The 25,630-nt window shown below is 43.3% G+C and overlaps 1 protein-coding gene across 1 annotated transcript; it reads right to left on the bottom strand.

The window, feature by feature from the left end:
• cd109 (CD109 molecule) lies at positions 1 to 25,293 on the bottom strand. The gene is made up of 33 exons (XM_055885881.1): positions 25,217 to 25,293; positions 24,875 to 25,050; positions 24,639 to 24,667; positions 23,851 to 24,090; positions 23,577 to 23,702; positions 23,092 to 23,131; positions 19,461 to 19,542; positions 19,152 to 19,245; positions 18,874 to 19,012; positions 18,630 to 18,739; positions 17,963 to 18,238; positions 17,705 to 17,806; positions 17,395 to 17,457; positions 17,097 to 17,273; positions 16,743 to 16,895; positions 14,988 to 15,065; positions 14,793 to 14,862; positions 14,577 to 14,694; positions 14,213 to 14,330; positions 13,177 to 13,290; positions 11,660 to 11,878; positions 11,307 to 11,448; positions 10,419 to 10,595; positions 10,251 to 10,332; positions 9,904 to 10,132; positions 9,627 to 9,798; positions 5,745 to 5,935; positions 4,696 to 4,851; positions 4,494 to 4,559; positions 3,688 to 3,821; positions 3,330 to 3,486; positions 773 to 875; positions 1 to 667 (listed from the first exon to the last, which is right to left on the bottom strand). The coding sequence occupies exons 1-33, from the start codon at positions 25,291 to 25,293 to the stop codon at positions 474 to 476; spliced, it is 4,404 nt and encodes a 1,467-aa protein (XP_055741856.1). The 3' UTR covers positions 1 to 473.
• Positions 25,294 to 25,630: the final 337 nt, after the last annotated feature.

The following is a 25,630-nucleotide window of genomic DNA, read 5'->3' as shown; positions in this document are numbered from 1 at the left end:
AACTCCTCTCAGGTCAGTCAGTCGGCTCTCAGAGAAGGGTGTCTTTCTCTTTATTTAACAGACTTTATATTACATTGTACACGATCATACCCAACATATGAAGACATATCAGATTGTGACAGTCAGTCATTACATTAATTGTGAAATACTATATTGTACTTTTCATTAATGCCTTAAAAGTGATGACAATAAGAATTCAAATAAATGCATAATATGCCTGTAATGTACTGCGCTCTGGTACCTCTATTTATATTTAACTTAAAAGTCCAATAAAAAGTTCTAAACAGTATTATACAAACATTCCAGTGCATGACTTTGAGATGCCTAAGACAAAATATACTGCAGAGCAAGATTTAATAAAACCTTGATTGAGAAAAAAAAAATACCTCACACTTCCCCAACCTATTCAGTAAAATCAGTTTCCACTTATTATTAAACAACCAAATGGTATAACAAGTCTATACAGATCTCTTTTACAAGCTGCAGGCCAGGAGGACAAGGAGAGAACAGGCGAGAGTGGCCACATGGTGGCAATGGTGGGAGACAGATACACTGTTAGACACATAGGCCATCTGTCCTTTACACTGGCTGCAGTCTTCCCCACAGAATGAGCAGGCGCCCATGTCATTCCTCCAAGAGGACTGGTATGTCCTCACCGTCTTCCTCCCTGGGTATGAGACAAGAAAGGAAACAATGAGTTTACAGGCACAAGTCCACCAAGTAATCTCATGCCTCATTTTCGAATGTGTGTTGAAACTTAAGTATTGTTTACGGGGCTCGTAGTAATCATAGATGAGAACCGTTGCATCCTGGACGTTGGCAACCTTGAAGTCCATGACTAGAGGGACTTTCACACACATCTCCTCTGTTGTCACCTGAGGAGGGAGTCAACGTGAGAAATAAAACGAGAGGTGGTTTCCCTGCTGAACAGTGAACTTGAGGTCGTGTAACACAAGTTTGACTTCTCACTAATGTTTCCAAGGCCTCCCTATCTATAATGAGTACCTACGACAGCAATTGTGTACTCAAGAGTTTCAAGATCTATCTCAATACGGGATATGTTTCCTCCTCACCATTGTCTGAACGAGAGATGCCACAGGGTATATCCTATTGACGGTCTTGTTACATGAACCAGCAGACACACCACGCAGTAGAGTAGTAGAAGATACACCTCACACCACACAGTACACTAGTAGAAAATACACCACACAGTACTGTAGTAGAAGATACACCTCACACCACACAGTACAGTAGTAGAAGATACACCTCACACCACACAGTACTGTAGTAGAAGATACACCTCACACCACACAGTACTATAGTAGAAGATACATCTCACACCACACAGTACTGTAGTAGAAGATACAGCTCACAGCACACAGAGACAAACAGTACCACACGTAGGGGAAGAGGTGAGGATATGTACAGGGCATTTGGAAAGTACCACTTCCCTTTTTCCACATTTTGTTACGTCACAGCTTTATTCTAAAATAGATTGTTTTGTATTCCCCTCATCAATCTACACACAGTACCTCATAATGACAAAGCAAAAACAGGTTTTTAGAAATTCTTCCAAATGTATTAAAAACAAAAAACAGGAACACCTTATTTACATAAGTAATCAGACCCTTTGCTATGAGACTCTAAATTGAGCTCAGGTGCATCCTGTTTCCATTGATCATCCTTGAGATGTTTCTACAACTTGATTGGAGTCCACCTGTGGTAAATTCAATTGATTGGACATGATTTGGAAAGGCACACACCTGTCTATATAACGTCCCACAGTTGACAATGCATGTCAGAGCAAAAACCAAGCCAAGAGGTCGAAGAGCTCCGAGACAGAAACTGTAGAGATCCGAGACAGGATTGTAGAGCTCCGAGACAGGATTGTGTCGAGGCACAGATCTTGGGAAGGGTACCAAAGAATGTCTTCAACATTGAAGGTCCCCAAGAACACAGTGGCCTCCATCATTATTAAATGGATGAAGTTTGGAACCACCAAGATTCTTCCTAGAGCTGGCGGCTTGGCCAAACTGAGCAATTGGGGGAGAATGGCCTTGGTCAGGGAAGTGACCAAGAACCCAATGGTCACTCTGACAGAGCTTCAGAGTTTCTCTGTGGAGATGGGAGAACCTTCCAGAAGGACAACCATCTCTGCAGCACTCCACCAATTAGGCCTTTATGTGCACAGACGGAAGCCACTCCTCAGTAAAAGGCACATGACAGCCCGATTGGAGTTTGCCAAAAGGCACCTAAAGGACTCTCAGACCATGAGAAACAAGCTTCTCTGGTCTGATGAAACCAAGATTGAACTCTTTAGCCTGAATGCCAAGCATCCCATCTGGAGGAAACCTGGCACCATCCCTACAATGAAGAATGGTGGTGGCAGCATCATGATGTGGGGATGTTTTTCAGTGGCAGGGGCTGGGAGACTAGTCAGGATCGAGGGAAAGATGAACGGAGCAATGTACAGAGAGATTCTTGATGAAAACCTGCTCCAGAGCACTCAGGACTTCAGACTGGGGCGAAGGTTCACCTTCCAACAGGACAACGACCTTAAGCCACAGCCAAGGCAACGCAAGAGGGGCTTTGGGAAAAGTCTCTGAATGTCCTTGAGTAGCCCAGCCAGAGCCCGGACTTGAACACGATCGAACATCTCTGGAGAGACCTGAAAATAGCTGTGCAGCGACTCTCCCCATCCAACCTGACAGAGCTTGAGAGGATCTGCAGAGAAGAATGGGAGAAACTCCCCAAATACAGGTGTGCCAAGCTTGTAGCATCATACCAAAGAAGACTCAAGGCTATAATCGCTGCCAAAGTGCTTGAACAAAGTACTGAGTAAGGGTCAGAATAATTATGTAAACGTGATATTTCAGTTTATTTATTTTTTTCAAAAATTTTAAAAATAACTACTTTTACTTTGTCATTATGGGTTATTGGGTGTAGGTTGATGAGGGGGGAAAAACAACTTAATACATTTTATAATAAGGAGGTAGGTAACGTAACAAAAATATAAAGGGGTCTGAATACTTTCCGAATGAACTGTATTGATTGGAGTCCACCTGTGGTAAATTCAATTGATTGGACATGATTTGGAAAGGTACACACCTGTCTATATAACGTCCCACAGTTTACAATGCATGTCAGAGCAAAAACCAAGCCAAGAGGTCGAAGAGCTCCGAGACAGAAACTGTAGAGATCCGAGACAGGATTGTAGAGCTCCGAGATAGGATTGTGTCGAGGCACAGATCTTGGGAAGGGTACCAAAGAATGTCTTCAACATTCTTTGGTATATATATATATACTGTATAAATAATAGTAACACTTACAGAGTCCAGGTAGAGAATGACTTTTCCCGGAGGCGTTTCCACTCTCCGAACCACATCGTTGGTCTCGATGCCATCCTGAGCCAAGATGAAGCCACTGAGAAGGCCCACGTCTAGAATGGCCATGCCAGTCTGATTAATGCCTTGGCCCTCCAACAGACTGGAAGAGAAAAATACATAAATAGCTGTCTCAAACGTGGTAGGTATTAAACTTTTAGTAGCATACTGGCACGCCAGACCATGTGGTCCTTTCCAATATCTGTCTTATTTAACAGCAGGCGATCGAAAAACAGAGTTTTCTTTCTTGTTTTCCCTTTTGAAGTTGCAAATGTGTGTTACCAAGCCATACCCTAACCCTTACCTTGTGCAAATGTAAAGATGGACGTAGTACATGTTCGTGTCAAACAACTCTATGTGCAAATCAAAGGCCTCCTGTACAGCGTCTCTCCATTTCCGTGACAACCCTCTGCTCTCTAAATTGTAAAACACATTCAACTAGAGCGCGAGAGAGAGAAAGAGAGAAACAAATCATTTGAGAGATATAAATAAAGGACAGGAAAATCTAAACAATTTACAGGCACGTTTCATTTCCATTGTTTAACTGACAGACAGAATGTTTTCTTCAAACTGTCTACGGGCTGATTTGTTGCAGCCCATTCAGAGGGATGAAAACGGGACAAGAAGACTGAGACTACAGGCCACTTTCCAGCAGGAGACTCCACCACAAACTCCCTGGGACACAATCAGACAGTGTCGGCATGAGATAGTTGCACTCAATGACACTGCAAAGTGGACATTTTTACGATATATTTTGGTTATTTCTTATCCTTTTGATATGAGTTTAGTCATTGGTATGATGCAGGAGGCTGGGTAATCATTCACAGCAGTTGAACGTTTTGTTTTCATGTGTTGTACCTTGATAATTACAATGTTCTAGGCACTGGCAACCTCTATGTCATAGGGTTCGAGTGAATACTACAATAGCCCAGCAACTGGGGTGGCTCAGCTTTTGTCTGTAATGTCATGTACTCTCTTACTGACGCAACATTGTTCGGCATGGTGGGGTTACGATTATGACCGTAAATCCAGGGTGACAGGTTTTCATTATTGAGATTGATGGACATTGCCGGCAGACATGACATCAAGTACATTTAAGATTATCGGTACCTGAAACAGAGCGAATCCTTGGCCCTTGGCAGAAACCTTTAAGCGTACCTCTCTGCCTGTCTCGATCTGAAACGTAAATCACTGCAATCAGTTGCAACATCATCACTAAGGTGGCACCAACCTGGAGAATCATGTGCTGCTTTGTTCTTTATCGGTAGATAGTTTTTAGATATTTATTTGAATGGGGATATTTTTATTTTACCTCTCGGCTTTGGTATAGCAAATAGTTGGTGTAGTTGATGTGGAAGCTGGCCACTGTGGTTGAGGGTGCTGTGTTGACTGTAATGTGGAGATTGATGAGTTGAGACCCACTGTAGACTGCGTACTCCGACAAGGCCTGCAGGGCTATCACTGTATCCTGAGGAGAGAAAGGGACAATAAAGCAGCTCGACTCCGGGCTGAGTCCCAAATGGTACACTATTCCCTATATAGTGCACTACTTTTGACCAGGGCCCTAGGGCGCTGGTCAAAAGTAGTGCATTATGAAGGGGAATAGGGTACCAATTGGGACAACCATAGACTTAATTTCCAAATGTGGAGGCAAGAAGAGGCCGTTTTCGAAAAAACCCGTTCAATAAATGAATGCCAATTCCCACAGAATGAAACCAATATCTGGTTTTGCTTTGGATGTTGTTTGAGTGTCTGAGCACGGACTGGGCTGCTTACAATAACTTTTCTTTTAGCCCAGCCAGCCAAAAACAGTCTCCCTAACAATTTGACACAGACAGAGCAGCTGTTCCCTCTCTCCCGTTGGTGTTATTATTCTCTCTCCAGCTCTACGGGTAGCTGCATGCCAGCTCAATACAGCCTGCTGATCCTTACTCCTATCTTCACTGTGTATCACTTGTAAGCCCTTGGGCCCCTAATATCTTGTTATACACTAACTCTGTCCGTGGTGGGATTTTGGGTAAAGTGGTACATTTTTATCACAACGTGCCTCACAGTACTTGTGAGACTTCATTTCAATCCCTGTGACTGACACAGAACAGGCTCCATAGACACTAAACTAGAGGATTGTTCTCTTTGGTTTTGGGAATGTTCCTTTTGGTTATATTCAGTGAAACTGGAATGCAGTATGTTCTGAGCCAACCTAACTGATCTGGACTCGGAGATTGACCCTTTAAATGCTTCTATTCTGACCCAGTCTAACTGATCTGGGTTTCGTCACTGACCCACAGTGACCCTTGAAATGCATATGTTCTGAACCAGCCTTGCTGATATGGGATCAGAGACTGACCCTTCCTTCCTTACCTGTGTGGAGCTGTATCCTCCCATGTAGTTCCTCTGCTGGCTGAGCCACTTCATGAGGCTGAAGCCCTCCTCCAGCCTTGATAGCTTGTGGAGGGAGAGCAGCAGGTAGGCAGCCATTTCGATGTCTGCGGAGCGCGGCTGCCACGACTCAGAAAGCCCTATGCCTGATGAACTCCAGGATGGAACACCGTCTGCAAACAGAGAAAGTAATGGTGGGAAACACAAATTAACTACATCAACAACGACAACATCTAGAAGACAAGGATTGCGCTGTACATTTGAAGTCGGAAGTTTACATACACTTAGGTTGGAGTCATTAAAACTTGTTTTTCAACCACTCCACAAATTTCTTGTTAAACTATAGTTTTGGCAAGTCGGTTAGGACATCTACTTTGTGCATGACACAAGTAATTTTTCCAACAATTGTTTACAGACAGAATATTTCACTTATAATACACTGTATCACAATTCTAGTGGGTCAAAAGATTACATACATAAAGTTGACTGTGCCTTTAAACAGCTTGGAAAATTCCAGAAAATTATGTCATGGCTTTAGAAGCTTCTGATAGGATAATTGACTTAATTCGAGTCAATTGGAGGTGTACTTGTGGATGTATTTCAAGGCCTACCTTCAAACTAAGTGCCTTTTTGCTTGACATCATGGGAAAATTAAAAGAAATCAGCCAAGACCTCAGAAAATAAATTGTAGACCTCCACAAGTCTGGTTCATCCTTGGGAGCAATTTCCAAATGCCTGAAGGTACCATGTTCATCTGTACAAACAATAGTACGCAAGTATAAACACCATGGGACCACGCAACCGTCATACCGCTCAGGAAGGAGACGTGTTCTGTCTCCTAGAGATGAACGTACTTTGGTGCGAAAAGTGCAAATCAATCCCAGAACAACAGCAAAGGACCTTGTGAAGATGCTGGAGGAAACAGGTACAAAAGTATCTATATCCACAGTAAAAACAAGTCCTATAGCGGCATAACCTGAAAGGCCACTCAGCAAGGAAGAAGCCACTGCTCCAAAACCACCATAAAAAAAGCCAGACTACGGTTTGCAACTGCACATGGGGACAAAGATCGTACTTTTTGGTGAAATGTCCTCTGGTCAGATAGAAATAGAACTGTTTGGCCATAATGACCATCGTTATGTTTGGAGGAAAAAGGGGGAAGCTTGCAAGCTGAAGAATACCATCACAACCCTGAAGCACGGGGTGGCAGCATCATGTTGTGGGGGTGCTTTGCTGCAGGAGTGACTGGTGCACTTCACAAAATAGATGGCATCATGAGGGAGGAAAATGATGTGGATATATTGATGCAACATCTCAAGACATCAGTCAGGAAGTTAAAGCTTGGTCGTATATGGATCTTCCAAATGGACAATGACCCCAAGCATACTTCTAAAGTTGTGGCAAATGGTTTAAGGACAACAAAGTCAAGCTATTGGAGTGGCCATCACAAAGCCCTGACATCAATTCTGTACAAAATTTGTGGGCAGAACTGAAAAAGTGTGTGCGAGCAAGGAGGCCTACAAACCTAACTTAGTTACACCCGCTCTGTCAGGAGGAATGGGCCAAAGTTCACCTAACTTATTGTTGGAAGCTTGTGGGAGGCTATCCAAAATGTTTGACCCAAGTTAAACAATTTAACCTGTTGGGGATGGGGGCGCTGTTTAGACTATTTATGCTAATGTGGCTAATTTTTTAAACGGCTTCCCACAAAATCCTTGATCGTACAATATGCATATTATTATTATTATTGGATAGAAAACAGTCTATAGTTTCTATAGGAGTTGAAATTTTGTCTCTAAGTGGAACAGAGCCCATTCTACAGCAATTTCCCTGACATGGAGTCAGATTTGAGAAACGTTGGCCACTTTTCTGAAGTCATTTAAACGGGCACTGTCGTTGCTATGACTATACGGACACTTCTTACGTCTTCCCCTGGATGCCTTTACGTGATGACGATTCCAACGGGCTCGATTGCTCGTTCACAGGCCCTACAAATGAAAAAAACCTTTAGCTAGCAAGTCTTTTCTTGCTGCGTAACGCGCGTGGAAGACACCGACCCTCTCCTGTTCCAAGCATTAGTTTAGCCTGTTATATTTCTCCGGTCATCTTTTCACTCGTTATAGGAGTTACAAACATCACAAAGTAGTTAATTTAAAGCGTTTTATAGCAATTTATATCCGTTTAGTGCGATTTTGTGACATTTATTTTTGCAACGATGTGAAAAGTTGGACACGCTTTTCAGTTCATCCCGAACGTAGTTGACATTTCCACATGGCAAGAGGACAGCTTTCCACCAAAAGACGATTTCTCCCAAGAAAGGATCCTTTGCCCAAGATACTGATGGAAGAACAGCTCAAGGTAGGACATTTTTATTATGATAAATCGGGTTTCTGTCGAAACATTTTAGTGGCTTAGGACGCCATGTTTTTTGACGTAGCTTCGCTTGGCGCAAACTGTATTGAAAAGTAAGGATAAATTAAAAAATGTAATAACGCAATTGTATTAAGAATTAAATTGTCTATCAATCCCTGTCCACCCTATATTTTTTAGTCACGTTTATGAGTATTTATGTATAAGAGTAGATCACTGTCTAAGTGGCGCAAGGACAAATTCTGACCAGCCGAGTTACATTTCACATTGTCTAACCATGATTTTGGTGGCTAAATATAAACATTTTCGATCAAACTGTATATGCATGTTGTAATGTGATGTTACAGGAGTGTCATCGGAAGAATTCTGAGAAGGTTAGTGAAAAAATTAATATCTTTTGGCGATGTTGACTTTTATCGCTCACTTTGGCTAGAATCAATGCTGGGCTGCTAATTGCTATGTGCTAAGCTAATATAACGATTTATTGTGTTTTCGCTGTAAGACACTTAGAAAATCTGAAATATTGTCTGTATTCACAGGATCTGTGTCTTTCGATTCGTGTATGCTGTGTATTTTTACGAAATGTTTGATGATTAGTAGTTAGGTAAACACGTTGCTCATTGTAATTATTCTAGTCCATTTGTGATGGTGGGTGCAATTGTAAACTATGCCATATACCTGAAATATGCACTTTTTTCTAACAAAACCTATCCCATACCATAAATATGTTATCAGACTGTCATCTAATGAGTTTTTTTGTTGGTTAGGGGCTATAAATATCTTAGTTTAGCCGAATTGGTGATGGCTACTGGTGTTGGTGGACAAATAAAAGATGGTGGAATATGCTAATGTGTTTTTAGGTAATAGATGTACATCTTTACATATTGTGTCTTCCCTGTAAAACATTTTAAAAATCGGAAATGTTGACTGGATTCATAAGATCTGTGTCTTTCATTAGCTGTATTGGACTTTAATGTGTGAAAGTTAAATATTTTAAAAAAATATTTTTTTTGAATTTCGCGGCACTGGTTTTTCAGTGGGGGGGGGGGGGGTGTGCCGCTAGCGCCACGCTGATCCTAGACAGGTTAAAGGCAATGCTACCAAATACTAATTGAGTGTATGTAAACTTCTGACCCACTGGGAATGGAAATAAAAGCTGAAGTAAATCATTCTCTCTACTATTTTTCTGACATTTCACATTCTTAAAATAAAGTGGTGATCCTAACTGACCTAAGACAGGGAATTTTTACTCTGATTAAATGTCAGGAATTGTCGAAAACTGAGTTTAAATGTACTTGGCTAAGGTGTATGTAAACTTCCCACTTCAACTGTATATAGAATAACATACTGTTAAACATTCAGAAATCAAGAAAGTTTAATCAAGAAATAACAATTGTGTGTTTTCTAAATTCCTCTTGAAATGTTTTTAGATATAACCAGCACCTTAGTAAAGAGGTGTCTCATCCATCCCCATCCAACTCCCTAAGTGTTTACCCTTCATCTCTGCTCGTCCCATCAGCTGTGCCCGCGCTCGTTCTGCACTCTCTCTGTTGGCCAGGGACAGAGCATAGGTGGCCAGACACAGGCTGTAGTTACTGGAGATGCCTAGAGCAAGCCTGGTCTCCAAAAACACCAGGGCCCCGGAAACCTGGTTCGCATACATGTTCTGAATAATAGAAACAGAGAAAACGTCAACCACAGAGATTCAACAGGCTCAGATTTAACAAACCAAATATTGTAGCACAGAATCTAATGGTAGCATGACTCCCACCTTGTAGACGTCATCCACCAGTAGAGCCATGAGAACGTAGGCTGTGAGAGATACAGGGCCATCCAGGCCTCCCTGGAGCTCAGTGTGAATGACCCGGCCGGGCTCCAAGAAGGCCCCATCCTTCCCCTGCTGGGCCCCCAACCAGGCGGCGGTACTGACCAGCACTCTGCCATCAATGGAGATGAAGGGCCTCGCCTGCAGGAAGCACTTCAGTACGAACGCAGAGAGCCTTCGGAGAGAAAACAGGGTTACAGGGTTACTTACAGACAGACAGACAGACAGACAGACAGACAGACAGACAGACAGACAGACAGACAGACAGACAGACAGACAACCCAAGTTCTCACCATGTGCTTCCAGAGTAGTCACTATCCCCAAAAGCACTGAAGGAACCGTCATCTCTCTGGTAGGACAGTTCACGTTCATATCCTACATGGATGAGAGACAAAAAGGTTAACTATTCATCTTCATCGTACACATTTCAGCTCAGTGGCATGAGTTGGTATTATTAGCACCTTTCATCATGTAAGACGTGGCTTTAATCAAGGTATCGTGGTCAGCTTGTCCAGACGCGGTCAGATACTGGATGACATATATGTTGGGAGCAAAGTGGATCATGTTCTGCTCCCCGCAACCAGAAGGCATCTGGATGAGGGACTCCAGGCCCGTGATGGACGGTCCAAGGATGTCACCTTTTCCACCAAGAAAGAAAATGAAGAAAAGATGACAGAAACCATGAGAAATGACATCTTGGTCTAACTCTCACAATGCATCCCCAGACTGACAGCTCATCCCATAGAATTAGGAATGAGAACACTAATAATTGATTAAGATATCTATGGCCTGTCAACATCCAAAGGAGCCCACGTGGTGACAGCTTAAACAAGTAAAAAAATATATATATAATAATATTTTAATATGGTGACAGACAATTAGCCTAACAAGTAACAACCAGACTTGCTCTTCCCTGACATATTTACAAGAGCTGCCACTTAAACAGCAAGCATGTTTACCGGACAACAAACTCAAGCATCCAAAGCAGCCTGCTAGATTGACAGGTTGACTAGAGTGACAGATGCAGCACTCTTTAGGATTCCATTCCTCCGAAGGGTAAGAAAACAATCACACAGCTGTCGACCATAAAAAGAGAACGAAACGTTGCCAAACATGTCAGTATTTTCCACGGAAATTTATGATTCAACGTGTTTAAGGCTTTGTCTTTGCTTGACATTCTTTCTCCGTGTTTTCAAAGAGTGCTCACTTCATCATTTTATAGGGGTAAAGTGGTGATAGAAAGGTCTAATATATTGTGACTATGCTCGTTATAAGACCACCGAAAATGAGTTTTGGGTCACTAGCTTCTGACTGGAGTGGATGAGGCCAAGCTGGATGTGTTTACATACCGACTGCAGTCACTTGTGCTCGCTGACTGCCCTCCACAACATCTGCAGGGAAGGTGAACGCCACTTCCCTGGAAAGGCTTTTCTCTGACCCCACCAGCTCCAGAAACATGGTCTTCGAAAAAGACTGCTCAAGTCCTTCAGGCTACCAAAACAACATGGATGAAAAATCATTACGCACAAAGAAACAATAATATGCGATACAACCTGGGTGAGACTGAAAAGTCCTTTGAAGAAGTTTAACAAGAACGAGATTTGTGTGTTTGAGCTGAAATAACTAACAAATGAATTTGATACTCCAATAAGGAGAAAAACTTGTACGTTTATCAAAGTAAAGTGAAACTTGTGACCTGTACCTTGACCAGAACCATCCGGCGGACGGCGTCAGAGGCCACAGACGATTTGGCTTCGACCGAGATTGGGATCTCCCCCAGGACCAGTAGCTTGATGGGAAATAGGACAGAGGTTCCGTTCTGACTCCCCACAGACACAGTACGTGTACTGGCCATAGAGAGCTCCTCATTGTCCGGGAAGACAAACTCAAACGAGTCACTCTGGGAAACAATCACCATCACCTGGAAGTGGAGAACGAGAGCAAACAATGAGAGAAAGGGAAGAAAGGGAAGTCGCCCAGATCACATGACACGCTTCTCAAAAGACATGGAATGTATTTCGAGGTAAAACAAACTGTTCTTTACCCCCAAATGTTTGTCCCGTAACAATATTACAGATTAGAACTATGATAAATGGATTAGAGGGGAGTGATATTTCTGGGATAGGTCCCTGTTGGATTAATAGGTACAATGCTTTGTTACTTCTAGCATGTAAACATTTAAACTGGTTCATTCTTGTTCTGGCTGCAACTCCATTACAGGATTCTATTTGTAATTGTAAACTGGGTGGTTCGAGCCCTGAATGTTGATTGGCTGAAAGCCGTGGTATAGCAGACCGTATACAACGGGTATGATAAAACGTTTCTTTTTACTGCTCTAATTACATTGGTAATCAGTTTTAACAGCTATATGGCACCTTGGGGGTTTGTGGTATATTTCCAATAAACCACGGCTAAGGGCTGTATCCAGGCACTCCGTGTTGCGTTGTGCTTAAGAACAGCCCTTAGCCGTGGCATATTGGATATATAACCATACCCCCTTGGGCCTTACTGCTTAAATATGTTACGGTGAATGTGTCAAATAAGGAAATAATACAGTTACCAATTTTCATACTTGAGTAAAAGTAAGATACCTTAAAAGAAAATGACTCAAGTAAAAGTGAAAGTCACCCAGTAAAATATTACTTGAGTATAAGTCTAAAAGTATTTGCTTTGAAATGTACTTAAGTATCAAAAGTAAAAGTCTAAATCATTAAATATTTCTTATAATAAGCAAACCAGACGACTTCATTTTCTTTTTTTTTCTTTTTTTTTTTTTACAGATAGCCAGGGGCACATTTCAACACTCAGGCATAATTTACAAACGAAGCATTTGTGTTTAGTGAGTCTGATAGATCAGAGGCAGTAGGGATGACCAGGGATGTTCTCTTGATACGTGCGTGAATTAGACAAATTTCCTGTCCTGCCAAGCATTCAAAACGTTACGAGTACTTTTGGGTGTCAGGGAAAATGTAAGGAGTAAAAAGTACATTATTTTCTTTAGGAATGTAGTGGAGTAAAAGTAAAAGTTGTCAAAAATATAAATAGTAAAGTAAAGCACAGATACCAAAAAAAACTACTGAAGTGGTACTTTGAAGTATTTGTACTTAAGTACTTTACACCACTGACCGTAGTGAGAGATTCTCAACACAGTAAATAATAGCAAAGTGGCTATGCCAGAGACATCTGAGAGGCACATTGATGCCAGACAATGCAGCTCACCTCGAGATCCTGTTCGAGGTAATTGAAGAGAGTGACCTCCACGACCAGCAGCTCTCCTCGGATGATGAAAGCAGGTAAATTCAAGGATAGAAAGAAGTCCTGGAACACTGTGAGCTGAAAACACAAGAGGGAGAGGAGAGGATGGGAGAGTCAAGCAGAGAAAAATAGAGTAGAGTATAGTAGATGAAAGTAGAGAAGGATAGAGTAGAGCACAGTACAGTATCGTAGATGAAAGTAGAGTAGAGAAGGGTAGAGTAGAGTAGGGTAGAGTAGATTAAAGTAGAGTAGAGTAAAGTAAAGTGGAGTAGAGTATCGCAGATGAAAGTAGAGTAGAGAAGAGTAGAGTATTGTAGATTTAAGTAGAGTAGAGAAGGGTATAGTAGAGTATCGTAGATGAAAGTATAATAGAGAAGAGTAGAGTACAGTAGAGTATCGTAGATGAAAGTAGAGTAGAAAGGGGTAGGGTAGAGTAAAGTAGAATAGATGGAAGTAGAGTAGAGTAGAGTAGATGAAGGTAGAGTAGAGTATTGTAGATGAAAGTAGAGTAGAGAAGGATAGAGTAGGGTAGAGTAGAGTAGATGAAAGTCGAGTAAAGTAGAGTAGAGTATTGCAGATTAAAGTAGAGTAGAGAAGGGTATAGTAGAGTATCGTAGATGAAAGTAGAGTAGAGTATTGTAGATGAAAGTTGAGTAGAGGATGAAAGGGTAGAGTAGATGAAAGTAGAGTAATGTAGAGTAGTGTAGAGTACCGGTGATGAAAGTAGAGTAGAGTAGTGTAGAGTAAAGTATCGTATAAGAAAGTAGAGTAGAGTAGAGTATCGTACATGAAAGTAGAGTATCATAGAGTAAAGTAGAGTAGAGTAGAGTAGAGTAGAGTAAGTCTATCTGAGAATGAACAATGACTCGTACGGTGCCAACAATGCAGATCAGGGCATGTGTGAGGATATAGTACAGGAAAAGTTGGTAAATAAAATACTGCATCGGAGCTATTAGAGTGTGCAGCTATTCCTTTTCTTCTAAAGGGTATAGTACAGTACCTTTGCAGGGGTCTCAATGATGCCTAGGCCCAGATCAGCAGACATGACAAAGGCAGTGGCTACCCAGGTAGTAATGCTGTCCGGTAAAGTCAGAGGGAACTCAGCTGTGGTAGAATCCCTGTGACCAAGACAATGAAATGCATGTTGTCAGTGAAAGTCGGATTAATGCACATTTAATTAAAGTGTGTGTGTGTGTGTGTGTGTGTGTGTGTGTGTGTGTGTGTGTGTGTGTGTGTGTGTGTGTGTGTGTGTGTGTGTGTGTGTGTGTGTGTGTGTGTGTGTGTGTGTGTGTGTGTGTGTGTGTGTGTGTGTGTGTGTGTGTGTGTGTGTATATATATTATGGACCATGGTTACTGTCCATCACCCTGTGTTGGTGTCCAGCCACAGCCAGGTCTCAGGGAAGTCCCTGCGTTCCCGAGGCTCCTGCTCCTCCTGTTCCATATCATCCCCCTCATCTCCAGGCAGTTGGATTCCCTCCCCTGCTGTAGGGTACACAGGGGTTAATACAGCCAAGACAAACACTGCACATAGGCGTACTGGAGTCACAATGTGCTTTGTGGGTAGTTATATCTGCGCTTACGAAATTGAGGTCTCAATTGCTCCCCCATCTTCTCCAACTTGGCATCTGTCAAAACCATGATGCCAGATGTCTGGGGATGTAGCAAACAATCACAAAGAACATAAGAAACATGCACATTTTCCTAGGAATGTGATATACAGTATGTGTGATGGTGTGATGGCATCTGATACGCCTGTCAAGGTCACAGCTAGCCACCGTAAAGATGGAGTAGGGATCTCCCATTCTCATGTCGCCTGTCGTCTTTCTGTCGTATTTTGCCATCTCCTCCAGCACCTGAGAAAAAAACGCCATCGTTCACTAAAGCCTCCTACTGTTACAACCTTCACAGCACAACAAAACAGCTAGAGACAAAAATATAATGCATTGTTAAAACCTGTTTGGTCAGGTTCAAAACAGACAGTTCATAGTGACTTCGTTTACACCTGACCGATACTTGGGTGGGGGCAATAGGATGTGTTTCATAGGTGTACTTGCACGGGATATTATATCATGTAAAATGGCCCACCTGGTTTAAATAAAGATGAAATAAATCAAATAAAAAAATATGTGTGGTGCACATTAAAGTCAGACATTGAAAAGCTGTAGGGAATCACAAAACAACAAAAAGCTCCCCCCTTTTGTAGGCCCGCGGATCAATTTCCAAATATGTATTTTTGTTGTTGTTACCAGATCCATGAACTGTTGAAATGGGAATGAGGAAGGACAGGAAAGGAAAGGAAAGGAAAGGAAAGGAAAGGAAAGGAAAGGAAAGGAAAGGAAGGGAAAGGAAAGGAGGATAGAAGAGGGTTGAAACAACAATAAAGTAAACAATTTGGGTCTCAACTTACTGTTGAGTTAGAATAGTAGAATACACAAGGTGCAATTTAGAAATGTGGTTGTGCATCAGTAGTTTCTCTCGTGTTATGTCAGTTACTGACAGTCACTCAATTAACCATGTCAGCTAACCATTTTTTGATTGGTGTGTTAGTCTATCCAGCTATCTAAACTTGTATTAAAGTTGGCCGAATACCAACCGTGCGTGTGCCCAGGGAACCTGACCTCCAGAGGGCCCCCATTGATTTTGTTAGTCCTTCTCACTCAGATGTAATAGTAACATGGCATAAGTCATGGCAAAGTGTGTAGAATTGCAAGACATTAGCTTAAAAACTGTAAAAATGTCTCTACCCCATGGCAAAATGAGTAGAATTGCATGACGTGTTAGTTGCAAAATGTTCTCTCTGCCTCATGGCAAAATGTGTAGAATTGCAGTAAACTTACTTTAAAACTGCAACATTGTCTCTCTGCCCCGTGGCAAAATGTGTAGAATTGCAGAACATTTGCAGGAAAAATGTATCTTCACGTTCAAGAAGGCAGGTAGCCTTGTGGTTAGAGCGTTGGGCCAGTGACTGAAAGGTTGCTAGATCGAATCTCCGAGCTGACAAGATAAAAATCTGTCGTTCTGAACAAGGCAGTTGTTCCTAGGCCGTCATTGTAAATAATAAATGGTTCTTAACTGATTTGCCGAGTTAATAAAAAATACGGGGGCCAGTAAAATGTTTTGCCTGCGAGATGGGGGACCCCCCCCCCCCCCACACAAAAAGCTTGGGCCGGCCTTGGCTACTGGTATAATGCATTTATTTAAGAGAGTTAAGTAGTTTAACTGCACAGTTGGATTGATTGCACAAATCAGTTGACTGCATGTGTGGGTATGAATGTGGGTAAATTCATATTTTTTTGTGGCCCCCACCCCCAACAAAGTTGCCCATCCCTGTGTCATCACTGGGACTATCTAGCCCAAGGTTACAGAATGGATCGCACTCTTTTGTGAGACAAACAATGTCTTTCAAAACAAGAAGTACATACAGTATCTGCTTACATACATTTTCCTTATATGACTGAATTCTGTGGCAGTCAAGTTCACACATGTTTTTAGGCTGTTTTTCCCCCTTTTACAACATTGGTCTTCCTCACCATGTCCTTGGTGATGTCATTGTGTGAGTGCGGCCAGCGCGTTGCCTGATCCACCACCAGAATCCCCACCAGTGAACCGGGCTCAGCAACAGACACCTTGAGAGACACCTCATCAGCAGGCCTGGCCCTGTCCTCACTCCAGCTCAGAGACACCTGCCAGAGAGAGGGCACACCACAATACACTGGGGCAGAGTATCACAGTCAAGATCATGAATGACTATACTGCTAGGTTGGTTAACTGTTACTTGTTCCAACGATTCAGTTTCGAGATATGATGAAGGGCAGCGGGGGTCTCAATCTGCACCTTGAGCTGGCGCGGCAAATGTTCAAAGTAAAACAACCGATGGCAACTACCTTGTTTTTTAGATCTTGGGCGATGGGAACATGCAGTGCATCGTTGAAGATCTCTCCATCGGAATGTACACAGTATACGACAATGCAGGCCAAGGGAGCCCAGGACTCCTGTGGGGTCAGGGTGAGGGAAGAAGAGCTGCCTCTTCCAGAAGACAGCACCCGTCCCCTGGACATCACCTGGAAACAGGGGAGACAAGAGAAGAATGCTGGGCCTTTGGATACTAACTGATGAGATTAACTTGAGGATCAATCTTTTAAGGTATCGTTATATGACAGGTAAACTGCTTGAGGTACTTACCAGGTAGTGAAACTCTTTCAATGGGAAATTGCTCTGAAGTGTCAACTGGAGCGGGACATCAACCTTCAGAAAATCAAAGTTTGGTTCATCGCTTAGGGTAAATATATCACGAGGATCTCGCCATGTTGCTAGCGTTTATGAAACGGTCCATTTTTAGCGCAAGGTGCTCGAGCCTAAGGCATCTCACACATCTATGACATCTGCGGCCTCAGTCTCAGCATGACTTCCTTCAAATCTCCTAGGAGGGACAAAGTAATTTGGTAACACGCATTTAATCACTGGATGTCTTAACCATCCCTGTGAGATCTACCTGTGGAGTTGAACGGGACTTCTGGATCTGCAGGTACGATTTACTGGGGGACTTGTAGCTGCTATAGACCTGTAGCATCTTATAGCCGTCCTTGAATGAAGCCTAAAAAAAAAGAAATATTATCACAAATGATGATATCTTCATTTTGACCACGTACTGTGGTAACTGACCCAGGTACAGTTCAATACAAAGAGAGATACTGTACATTGTTGGAAGTTGGCAGTGATTTTGAAACAGGGATTTTGAAATGCCACTCACATCTACAGTGAGTGTTGCCGCCTTATCTGAGAGCTGTATGTGAATGGGGATGACCCCGTCTGCAGGCACAGGTAAAACCATTGTCTGGACTGGTATCTCATCTGGCATTGGAGGGAGGCCAGGACCAGTAGAGTTTAGCAACACACGAGGCATTAACCCCAAGTCGTCCAGCTTCCAGCTCCATGGACTGTGCCTTTGCTGTGTTACAGAGATTGTAACAGTCTTCCCCTGGTCTTCTCGGGTCAGGGGCCGCTTGTTGTACGTGGATATTTTCAGCTGCAAGAACAAGGGGTTTCGTAAACTAAACGTGTTTCAGGACGTGACATCCATACTCCAAAGATCATAATGACTTCTATTGTTTTCTGTGATGAGAATTAAGAGTAGTAGGGCACAGCGTTGTGCAGGTCCTGGGTATGGCACAAACACTTATAGTAGTACGTTTGTTTCCATGGCATTGATATGAGGTAGTCTGAACCAACGATATGCCCTACTCATGTATCACTGATCATGCTGCATGAAAACAGGCGTAATAATACAAAACGTGAAAAAAGCTACTTAACCTACTTTTGTCAGAGCTTCGCCGATGTGTTTGGTCATGGAAAGCTTACCATTTATTTCCACACCCACGCAACTGAACAATACTCTGTGGACTTGTAATTTCGCTTACCTCAGCGGTGAAGTTCAAAGAGGGCTTTATATAGCTGGGGTATCCACGGAAGGCAAGGTTATATCTACATTTAACCACACCCACCTCCATAGTGCTGTGATAGGTCAGTCCTTAAAAATCAACAAACAACAGATTCTAAAGATCAGTAACAGTCGACTCTGAATGAGAGCGTGACTCTTCCTTCTCAATAAGAAATGAGTGTACAGAATCTAACTTATATGGTTTGAAATAACTATATGATTACCTGTCAGGGACTCTGTGACATAAACTATGATGGTAAGAAACTCATCGTTCTCATAATCCTCATACATGTTGTCTGCAGATCGTTTATACATGGCCTGGTAGTCAGGCACATCAAAAGAGAACTCCTTCGAGCCGTGAATCTGTATAAAAATGACAAACACTGAATCATCAGAGATCTCCACTTCAGGTTTCATGAATGTCATTCAAATGCCAACAGGATCCCTTATGTGATTCATAAGACTAAAACTACAAATTACATGTGGGGGTGGGCAAACGTACCTCTTTATGAACATCAGAACTCATACCGATGCCATGAAAACGATGCAAGTAGGTTATGTTCATGTGACCTCGCACAGGCTTCCCATACATGTATCTGTGAGATAGAGAGGGAGTAGATTACAATCCCTCTTGCTGCAGTAGGACCTTCAAATGATCTGAACCAAATCGTTTTGATTGAATTTTCAGTGTTATACACCATTTCGCGCCCAGCCCATATGGGCTTATAAGACACTATTTCTTCAAGTACGTGTGCACAAAACACATAGCCTTGTTCAAACAATAAGGTAAAACATTATCAAACTGATTTACTTAGCAGTGACCATGCCCCAGAGAGTATCATCATGATGAAGGACACTGGGAGCCTCTATCCACACCTCAAATCTGGGCAGCACTGAAACAAACAACAACATTCATTGAAATCGATTACAATCACACACAAACCTCAGCAAAAGCTTTTCAAATGTGTATTTTTATTCAAGATACACAACATGACCAAAAGCATGTGGAAACCTGCTCGTCGAAAATCTCATTCCAAAATCATGGGCATTGGTCCCCCCTTTGCTGCTATAACAGCCTCCACTATTCTGGGAAGGCTTTCCACTAGATGTTTGAACATTGCTGGGGGGACTTGCTTCCATTCAGCTATAAGAGCATTAGTGAGGTCGGGCACTGATGTTGGGCAATTAGGCCTGGCTTGCAGTCGGCATTCCGAATCATCCCAAAGGTGTTTGATTGGGTTAAGGTCAGGACTCTGTGCAGTCCAGTCAAGTTATTCCACACCAATTTCGACAAACCATTTCTGTATGGACCTTGCTTTGTGCATTGTGCATGCTGAAACAGGAAAGGGCCTTCCCCAAACTCTTGCCACAAAGTTGGAAGTACAGAATCGTAGAGTGTCATTGTATGCTGTAGCATTAAGATTTCCCTTCACTGGAACTAGGGGGGCCTAGCCCGAACCATGAAAAACAGCCCCAGACCATTATTCCTCCTCCACTAAACTTTACAGTTGGCACTATGCATTTGGGCAGGTAGCGTTCTCCTGGCATCCGCCAAACCCAGAATCATCTGTCGGACTGCCAGATGGTGAAGCGTGATTCATCACTCCCGAGAACGCATTTCCACTGCTCCAGAGTCCAATGGTGCTGAGTTTTAGTCCACTCCAGCCAACACTTGGCATTACGCAGGGTGATCTTAGGCTTGTATGCGGCTGCTTGGCCATGGAAACCCCTTTCATGAAGCTCCCGATGAATAGTTATTTTGCAGATGTTGCTTCAAGAGGCAGTTTGGAACTCGATAGTGAATGCTGCAACTGAGGACAGGCGATTTTTACACGTTACGCGCTTCAGTACTCGTCGGTCCCGTTCTGTTAGCTTGTGTGGCCTGCCACTTCGAGGCTGAGCCGTTGTTGCTTCTAAACATTTCCACTTCACAATAACAGCACTTACAGTTGACCGGGGCAACTCTAGCAGGGCAGAAACTTGCTGAACTGACTTGTTGGAAAGGTGGCATTGTAACGGCAGTCTAACTCTTCCTCCTCCTCAGAAGAGGAGAGGCGAGAAGGATCGGAGGACCAATGTGCAGCGTGGTAAGTTTCCATGACTTAATAACACGAAAACAAGACACTATACAAAATAACAAACAAACTAACCGTCACAGTCCCGTGTGGCACAAACACTGACACAGAAAACAACCACCCACCAAACTTGGACCAAGCAGCGTGGCTACGAGCAACGACAGCAGCAGCAGCGGCCAACTACACAGGACTCCTGGACATGGGAGGAAATTTTGGAGGGAAAAGGACACTGGGCTCACATTGGAGAATATCGCCGCTCTCGGGAAGAGAGGGAGGCAGCTAAAGCCCAGGAGCGGTGATATGAGGAGGCAGCCCGGAAGCGTGGCTGGAAGCCCGTGAAGAAACCCCAAAACATTCTTTGGGGGGGGGTAGGGGGGGGGGGGGGGCTAAAGGGTAGTGTGGCGAAGTCAGGTAGGAAACCTGCGCCCACTTCCCATGCTTACCGTGGAGAGCGGGAGTACGGGCAGACACTGTGTTATGCGAAAGAGCGCACGGTGTCTCCTGTAAGTGTGCATAGCCCGGTGTGGGTTATTCCACCTCCCCGCACTGGCCGGGCTAGATTGAGCATTGAGCCAAGTGCCATGAAGCCGGCTCAACATATCTGGCCTCCAGTACATCTCCTCGGGCCGGTGTACATGGCAACAGCCTTACACATGGTGTCCCCGGTTCGCCAACACAGCCCAGTGTGGGTTATTCCACCTCCCCGCACTGGTCGGGCTACGGGGAGCATTCAACCAGGTAAGGTTGGGCAGGCTCGGTGCTCAAGGGAGCCAGTACGCCTGCACGGTCCGGTATATCCGGCGCCACCTTCCCGCCCCAGCCCAGTACCACCAGTGCCTACACCACGCACCAGGCTTCCAGTGCGTCTTCAGAGCCCTGTTCCTCCTCCACGCACTCTCCACTCTCCCGCCTCGAGAGTCCAGTGTGCCCTGTTCCTGCTCCCCGCACTAGCCTTGAGGTGCGTGTCTCCAGTCCGGTACCACCAGTTCCGGCACCACGCACCAGGTCCACTTGTTCAGTCAGTCAGGAGCTGCCAGAGCCGCCAGCCAGTCAGGAGCTGCCCCTCAGTCCGGAGCTGCCCCTCAGTCCGGAGCTGCCATCAGTCCAGAGCTGCCTCTCTGTCCGGAGCTGCCCTTCACTCCGGAGTTGCCCCTCTGTACTGAGCTACCTCTCTGTCCTGAGCTACCTCTCTGTCCTGAGATACCTCTCTGTCCTGAGATACCTCTCTGTCCTGAGATACCTCTCTGTCCTGAGATACCTCTGTCCTGAGTTGTCTCCTAAATCATGTGGGGGCCTTGGGGAGGATTCCTAGGCCAAGGTCAGGGGCGAGGGTCGCCACTCAAAGGACGCTAAGGAGGGGGACAAAGACAGTGGTGGAGTGGTGTCCTCGTCCTGCGCCGGAGCCACCACTGTGGACAGATGCCCACCCAGACCCTTCCCTTGAGTTTTAGGGATGCGTTCGGAGTCCGCACCTCAGGAGGGGGGTACTGTCACGTCCTGACCAGAGTTCTTATGTGTTGTGCTTGTTTTAGTGTTGGTCAGGATGTGAGCTGGGTGGGCATTCTATGTTGTGTGTCTAGTTTGTCTGTTTCTGTGTTCAGCCTAATATGGTTCTCAATCAGAGGCAGCTGTCAATCGTTGTCCCTGATTGAGAATCATATATAAGTGGCTTGTTTTGTGTTGGGATTTTGTGGGTGATTGTTTCCTGTGTCTGTGTTTGTGCCACACGGGACTGTGACGGTTAGTACGTTTTGTTATTTTGTATAGTGTCTTGTTTTCGTGTAAATTAAATCATGGAAACTTACCACGCTGCACATTGGTCCTCCGATCCTTCTCGCCTCTCCTCGTCCGAGGAGGAGGAAGAGCTAGACTGCCGTTACAGGCATCCTATGACAGTTCCAGGTTGAAAGTCACTGAGCTCTTCAGTAAGGCCATTCTAATGTCAATGCTTGTCTATGGAGATGGCATGGCTGTGTGCTCGAATCAGCAACAGTTGTGGCTGAATTAGCCGAATCCACTAATTTGAAGGGGTGACCACATACCTTTGTATATGTAGTGTATATTGAAGTACACAACAAGTAAATGCTATGCAGTTCAATCACAGCCTATTTAGTTACAACCTAAATGTACCATATTGAATGTGTTTGGTTTATGTAAATGGAAAATGTATAGCTTATTAGCTTAAGTTAAATGTCTGAGTAAATAGTTCAGCTTTAGTCATGTTCAAAATGAGAGAGAGTCAGTGAGTATCCCTTGGTGGGTCATCTACCTCTGTTCTGAACAATATAGGGAGGAACCAGAACTTATGGACAAGGTACAGGAGCCCTAAGCTTAACAATGATGTAACGTTGATCAAGGCGATCTTACCATAATGTTCCACGTTGAATTGTTTTTCACTCACAACTTCCTGCGAGACAAAGAGAAAATGTGAGAGGTGACCACATTTCAGCACAATGAACTATGCACTGCTTGTTTCTAGCCCTCCTACAGGAAGACTTTTGAAACGTCTGGCCAGTTTTGTTGTAGTTATCTACTCTCCCTTGATTAAAACAACACGAGGGGGGCTGTCTTTGTGTAATAGTTCGCAGAAGACACGTTTCAGTGAAGACACATTTTTTAAATAACACTCATTTATTATGAGTATTTAGTGTCAATTATTCCTGAAGATGAAAACATTTGCAGACAAAAAACACATTCAAGCCCCAAGGCCATCTGTTAACGAGATGAAATATCGGCAAGATGAAATACATAGCCTGCATCACCCTGAAAATCCTTAACAAAGCTATAATAACCACTCAATGTTTTGAGCAGCAAAACGTTAGCATAGTCCTTCAAATTTTAAGAGGACTTACATTGACAGAAGTCACAATGGTCCACTTGCCAAGGGATGGATTCTTAGACAGCTGAAACTCTTGGGACAGAACACCCAGAACACAGTCCAATGACAACCACTGCCGGATCATGTTTGCCTTAGGATCCTGGCCCACAGCGTTCATAAAAGGAAATGAGAATGATCAACTGGCCATCATAATTTCATATCTCAAGTTTCCATTCCATCCACCTGCTATCACTTCCACACTGAATGTTCATACAATACCCACTTGACGTGGTAACAGTAACACACACCTTAATGATAATGTCTATCTTGCCCTTATATGGCTTGCCGTCTGGGTAAATGGACACTGCCCGGATCTTCACAACCTGCCCAGGCCTGTAGTTGGCCTTGTCTGTCTGAATAAACGTGGATGAGCGTTTGGGGTTAAAACGCAGGACCGTAGAGTTGGTGAACACCATATTGCCCATCCCGACATAGCCCTTGACCACCAGCGTGTAGGGGTGCCAATAGCTCAGTTCACTGTCAGGGATCTGTAGAGGGGGGAATAGCAGAATAGGTCCAAGGTCAAAGAGGGTCAGGAAGAAGAAGTATTCAAGTATTCTGGCAGTCACGAGTCAAGGCTAAGGTGTACTGTTATCTCAGACACAATGGTGGACGGTGATATTTCGAACGCGACTTACTTTGTCGTGTTTGTGGTGGTTTATAATATCCCATTTTTTATGCTATACCTGACACAAAAGATACACCGGATCCAAGCCTCTCTCTGTAAAAATGATTGTGTGGGACCTCAGAGTTGAATACCAAAACTGAAGAGGAATTTTCTACGTGCCTGTGACCAACAATTCTGTGATCAACAGCACATACTATAAAAATACTGTGTCTACTTTGAAAGGGAGAATACAACTCAAGTAACCAAAACGGTAGCAACATTACTCCCACTATAAAATGTAAATGTGTATCTTCATTCATAGCATGTATAGATGATAGCGTTGACATCTAATTGCTACTTTAATTGAATGAATTGTTTTTATATTGTATAAGCATACACATTATGCATTTCAGAAAAATGAATACTTACCGGTGAAAGAACCAGCACCTCAGTAGAACCTGTATGAAGAAAATTGAATAAATAAAAAGGGATGTTTAACATCAACTGAGTCATAATCAATTGAGTTAAACCATTGATAATCATACAACATAATTACAGCGAAATGTCAAGATTGCTGCTTGACATGTGAAACAAAATTCAAGCAAACATTTACCGTATAAACAGTTATAGAAATATTAAAAGTCGAGTTGAAAATAATATCTTACCTCCTTGAATTATGGTTGTTTCTGTGACAACAGTGCTATTACCATTAACAATCTCAGTAACGACTTGGACTTCCACCGCCTTGGTGAGGATAGTGACTGATAGTGTGATGGGGACACCAGGCCGTAGCACCCTCGGAACAGAGATCAGGTATGAAGGGCCGGGGGCCATGCTGGGCCTGAAAGAAAAGAGGATAGAGAACTTTGAAAATAGGGGAGGCCATTTAAAAAAAATGTATCCTCTATAACGACAAATAAGTATAGCATCTTCGATATTGGAAAAAGTATAGGATTGCAAATCCATTTGTCTAGAATACTTTTGAAGTACCATTTTTTCCCCCATACCTTGGTGTGCTCTGGGCTCCATTGAAAACGACAAATAATCCAAGAAATCCCAACACTTGAAACCACTCCATTTGCATTAACAACATACCAAAGTGCTTCACTGATCAATGGAACCAAGACCTTTCAGTGACTGTCTTTACACATGTTATAAAGTAACTCCACCTACTCTGTCCCCAGAGAATACATATACTCTCCACCAACCATATCAAAGGAAAAAAACACCTCACTTAAAACCTTTCTTTCCTAAAACATGTTCTTGTTCAATCAATATGTTTATGTTTGGAAATGGGTAGTTCAGTTACTGCAATTAGATGCATGTACTTTTTTTCTCATAGGCTACTTACCCAGGTATTTGTTTTTCACAGAGGAACAACTAGCTAATGGTTTTTAAATTGCCACCGAATTAATGGATTT

Source organism: Salvelinus fontinalis, chromosome 27 (genome assembly GCF_029448725.1).
Source record: "Salvelinus fontinalis isolate EN_2023a chromosome 27, ASM2944872v1, whole genome shotgun sequence".
Lineage (NCBI taxonomy): Eukaryota > Metazoa > Chordata > Actinopteri > Salmoniformes > Salmonidae > Salvelinus > Salvelinus fontinalis.
The sequence above is the reverse complement of the archived record's forward strand: the minus strand, read 5'-3'. Positions and strand labels throughout refer to the sequence as shown.

Excerpts from the sequence above, each read along its gene's own strand:
- cd109 (XM_055885881.1), bottom strand. The coding sequence starts at position 25,293 with ATGCAAATGGAGTGGTTTCAAGTGTTGGGATTTCTTGGATTATTTGTC. Across the intron at positions 18,740-18,873 it reads TGTCACAGAGTCCCTGACAG|GACTGACCTATCACAGCACT; the intron begins GTAATCATATAG and ends TTGATTTTTAAG. Across the intron at positions 14,863-14,987 it reads ATCCCTACTCCATCTTTACG|ACATCTGGCATCATGGTTTT; the intron begins GTGGCTAGCTGT and ends CTACATCCCCAG.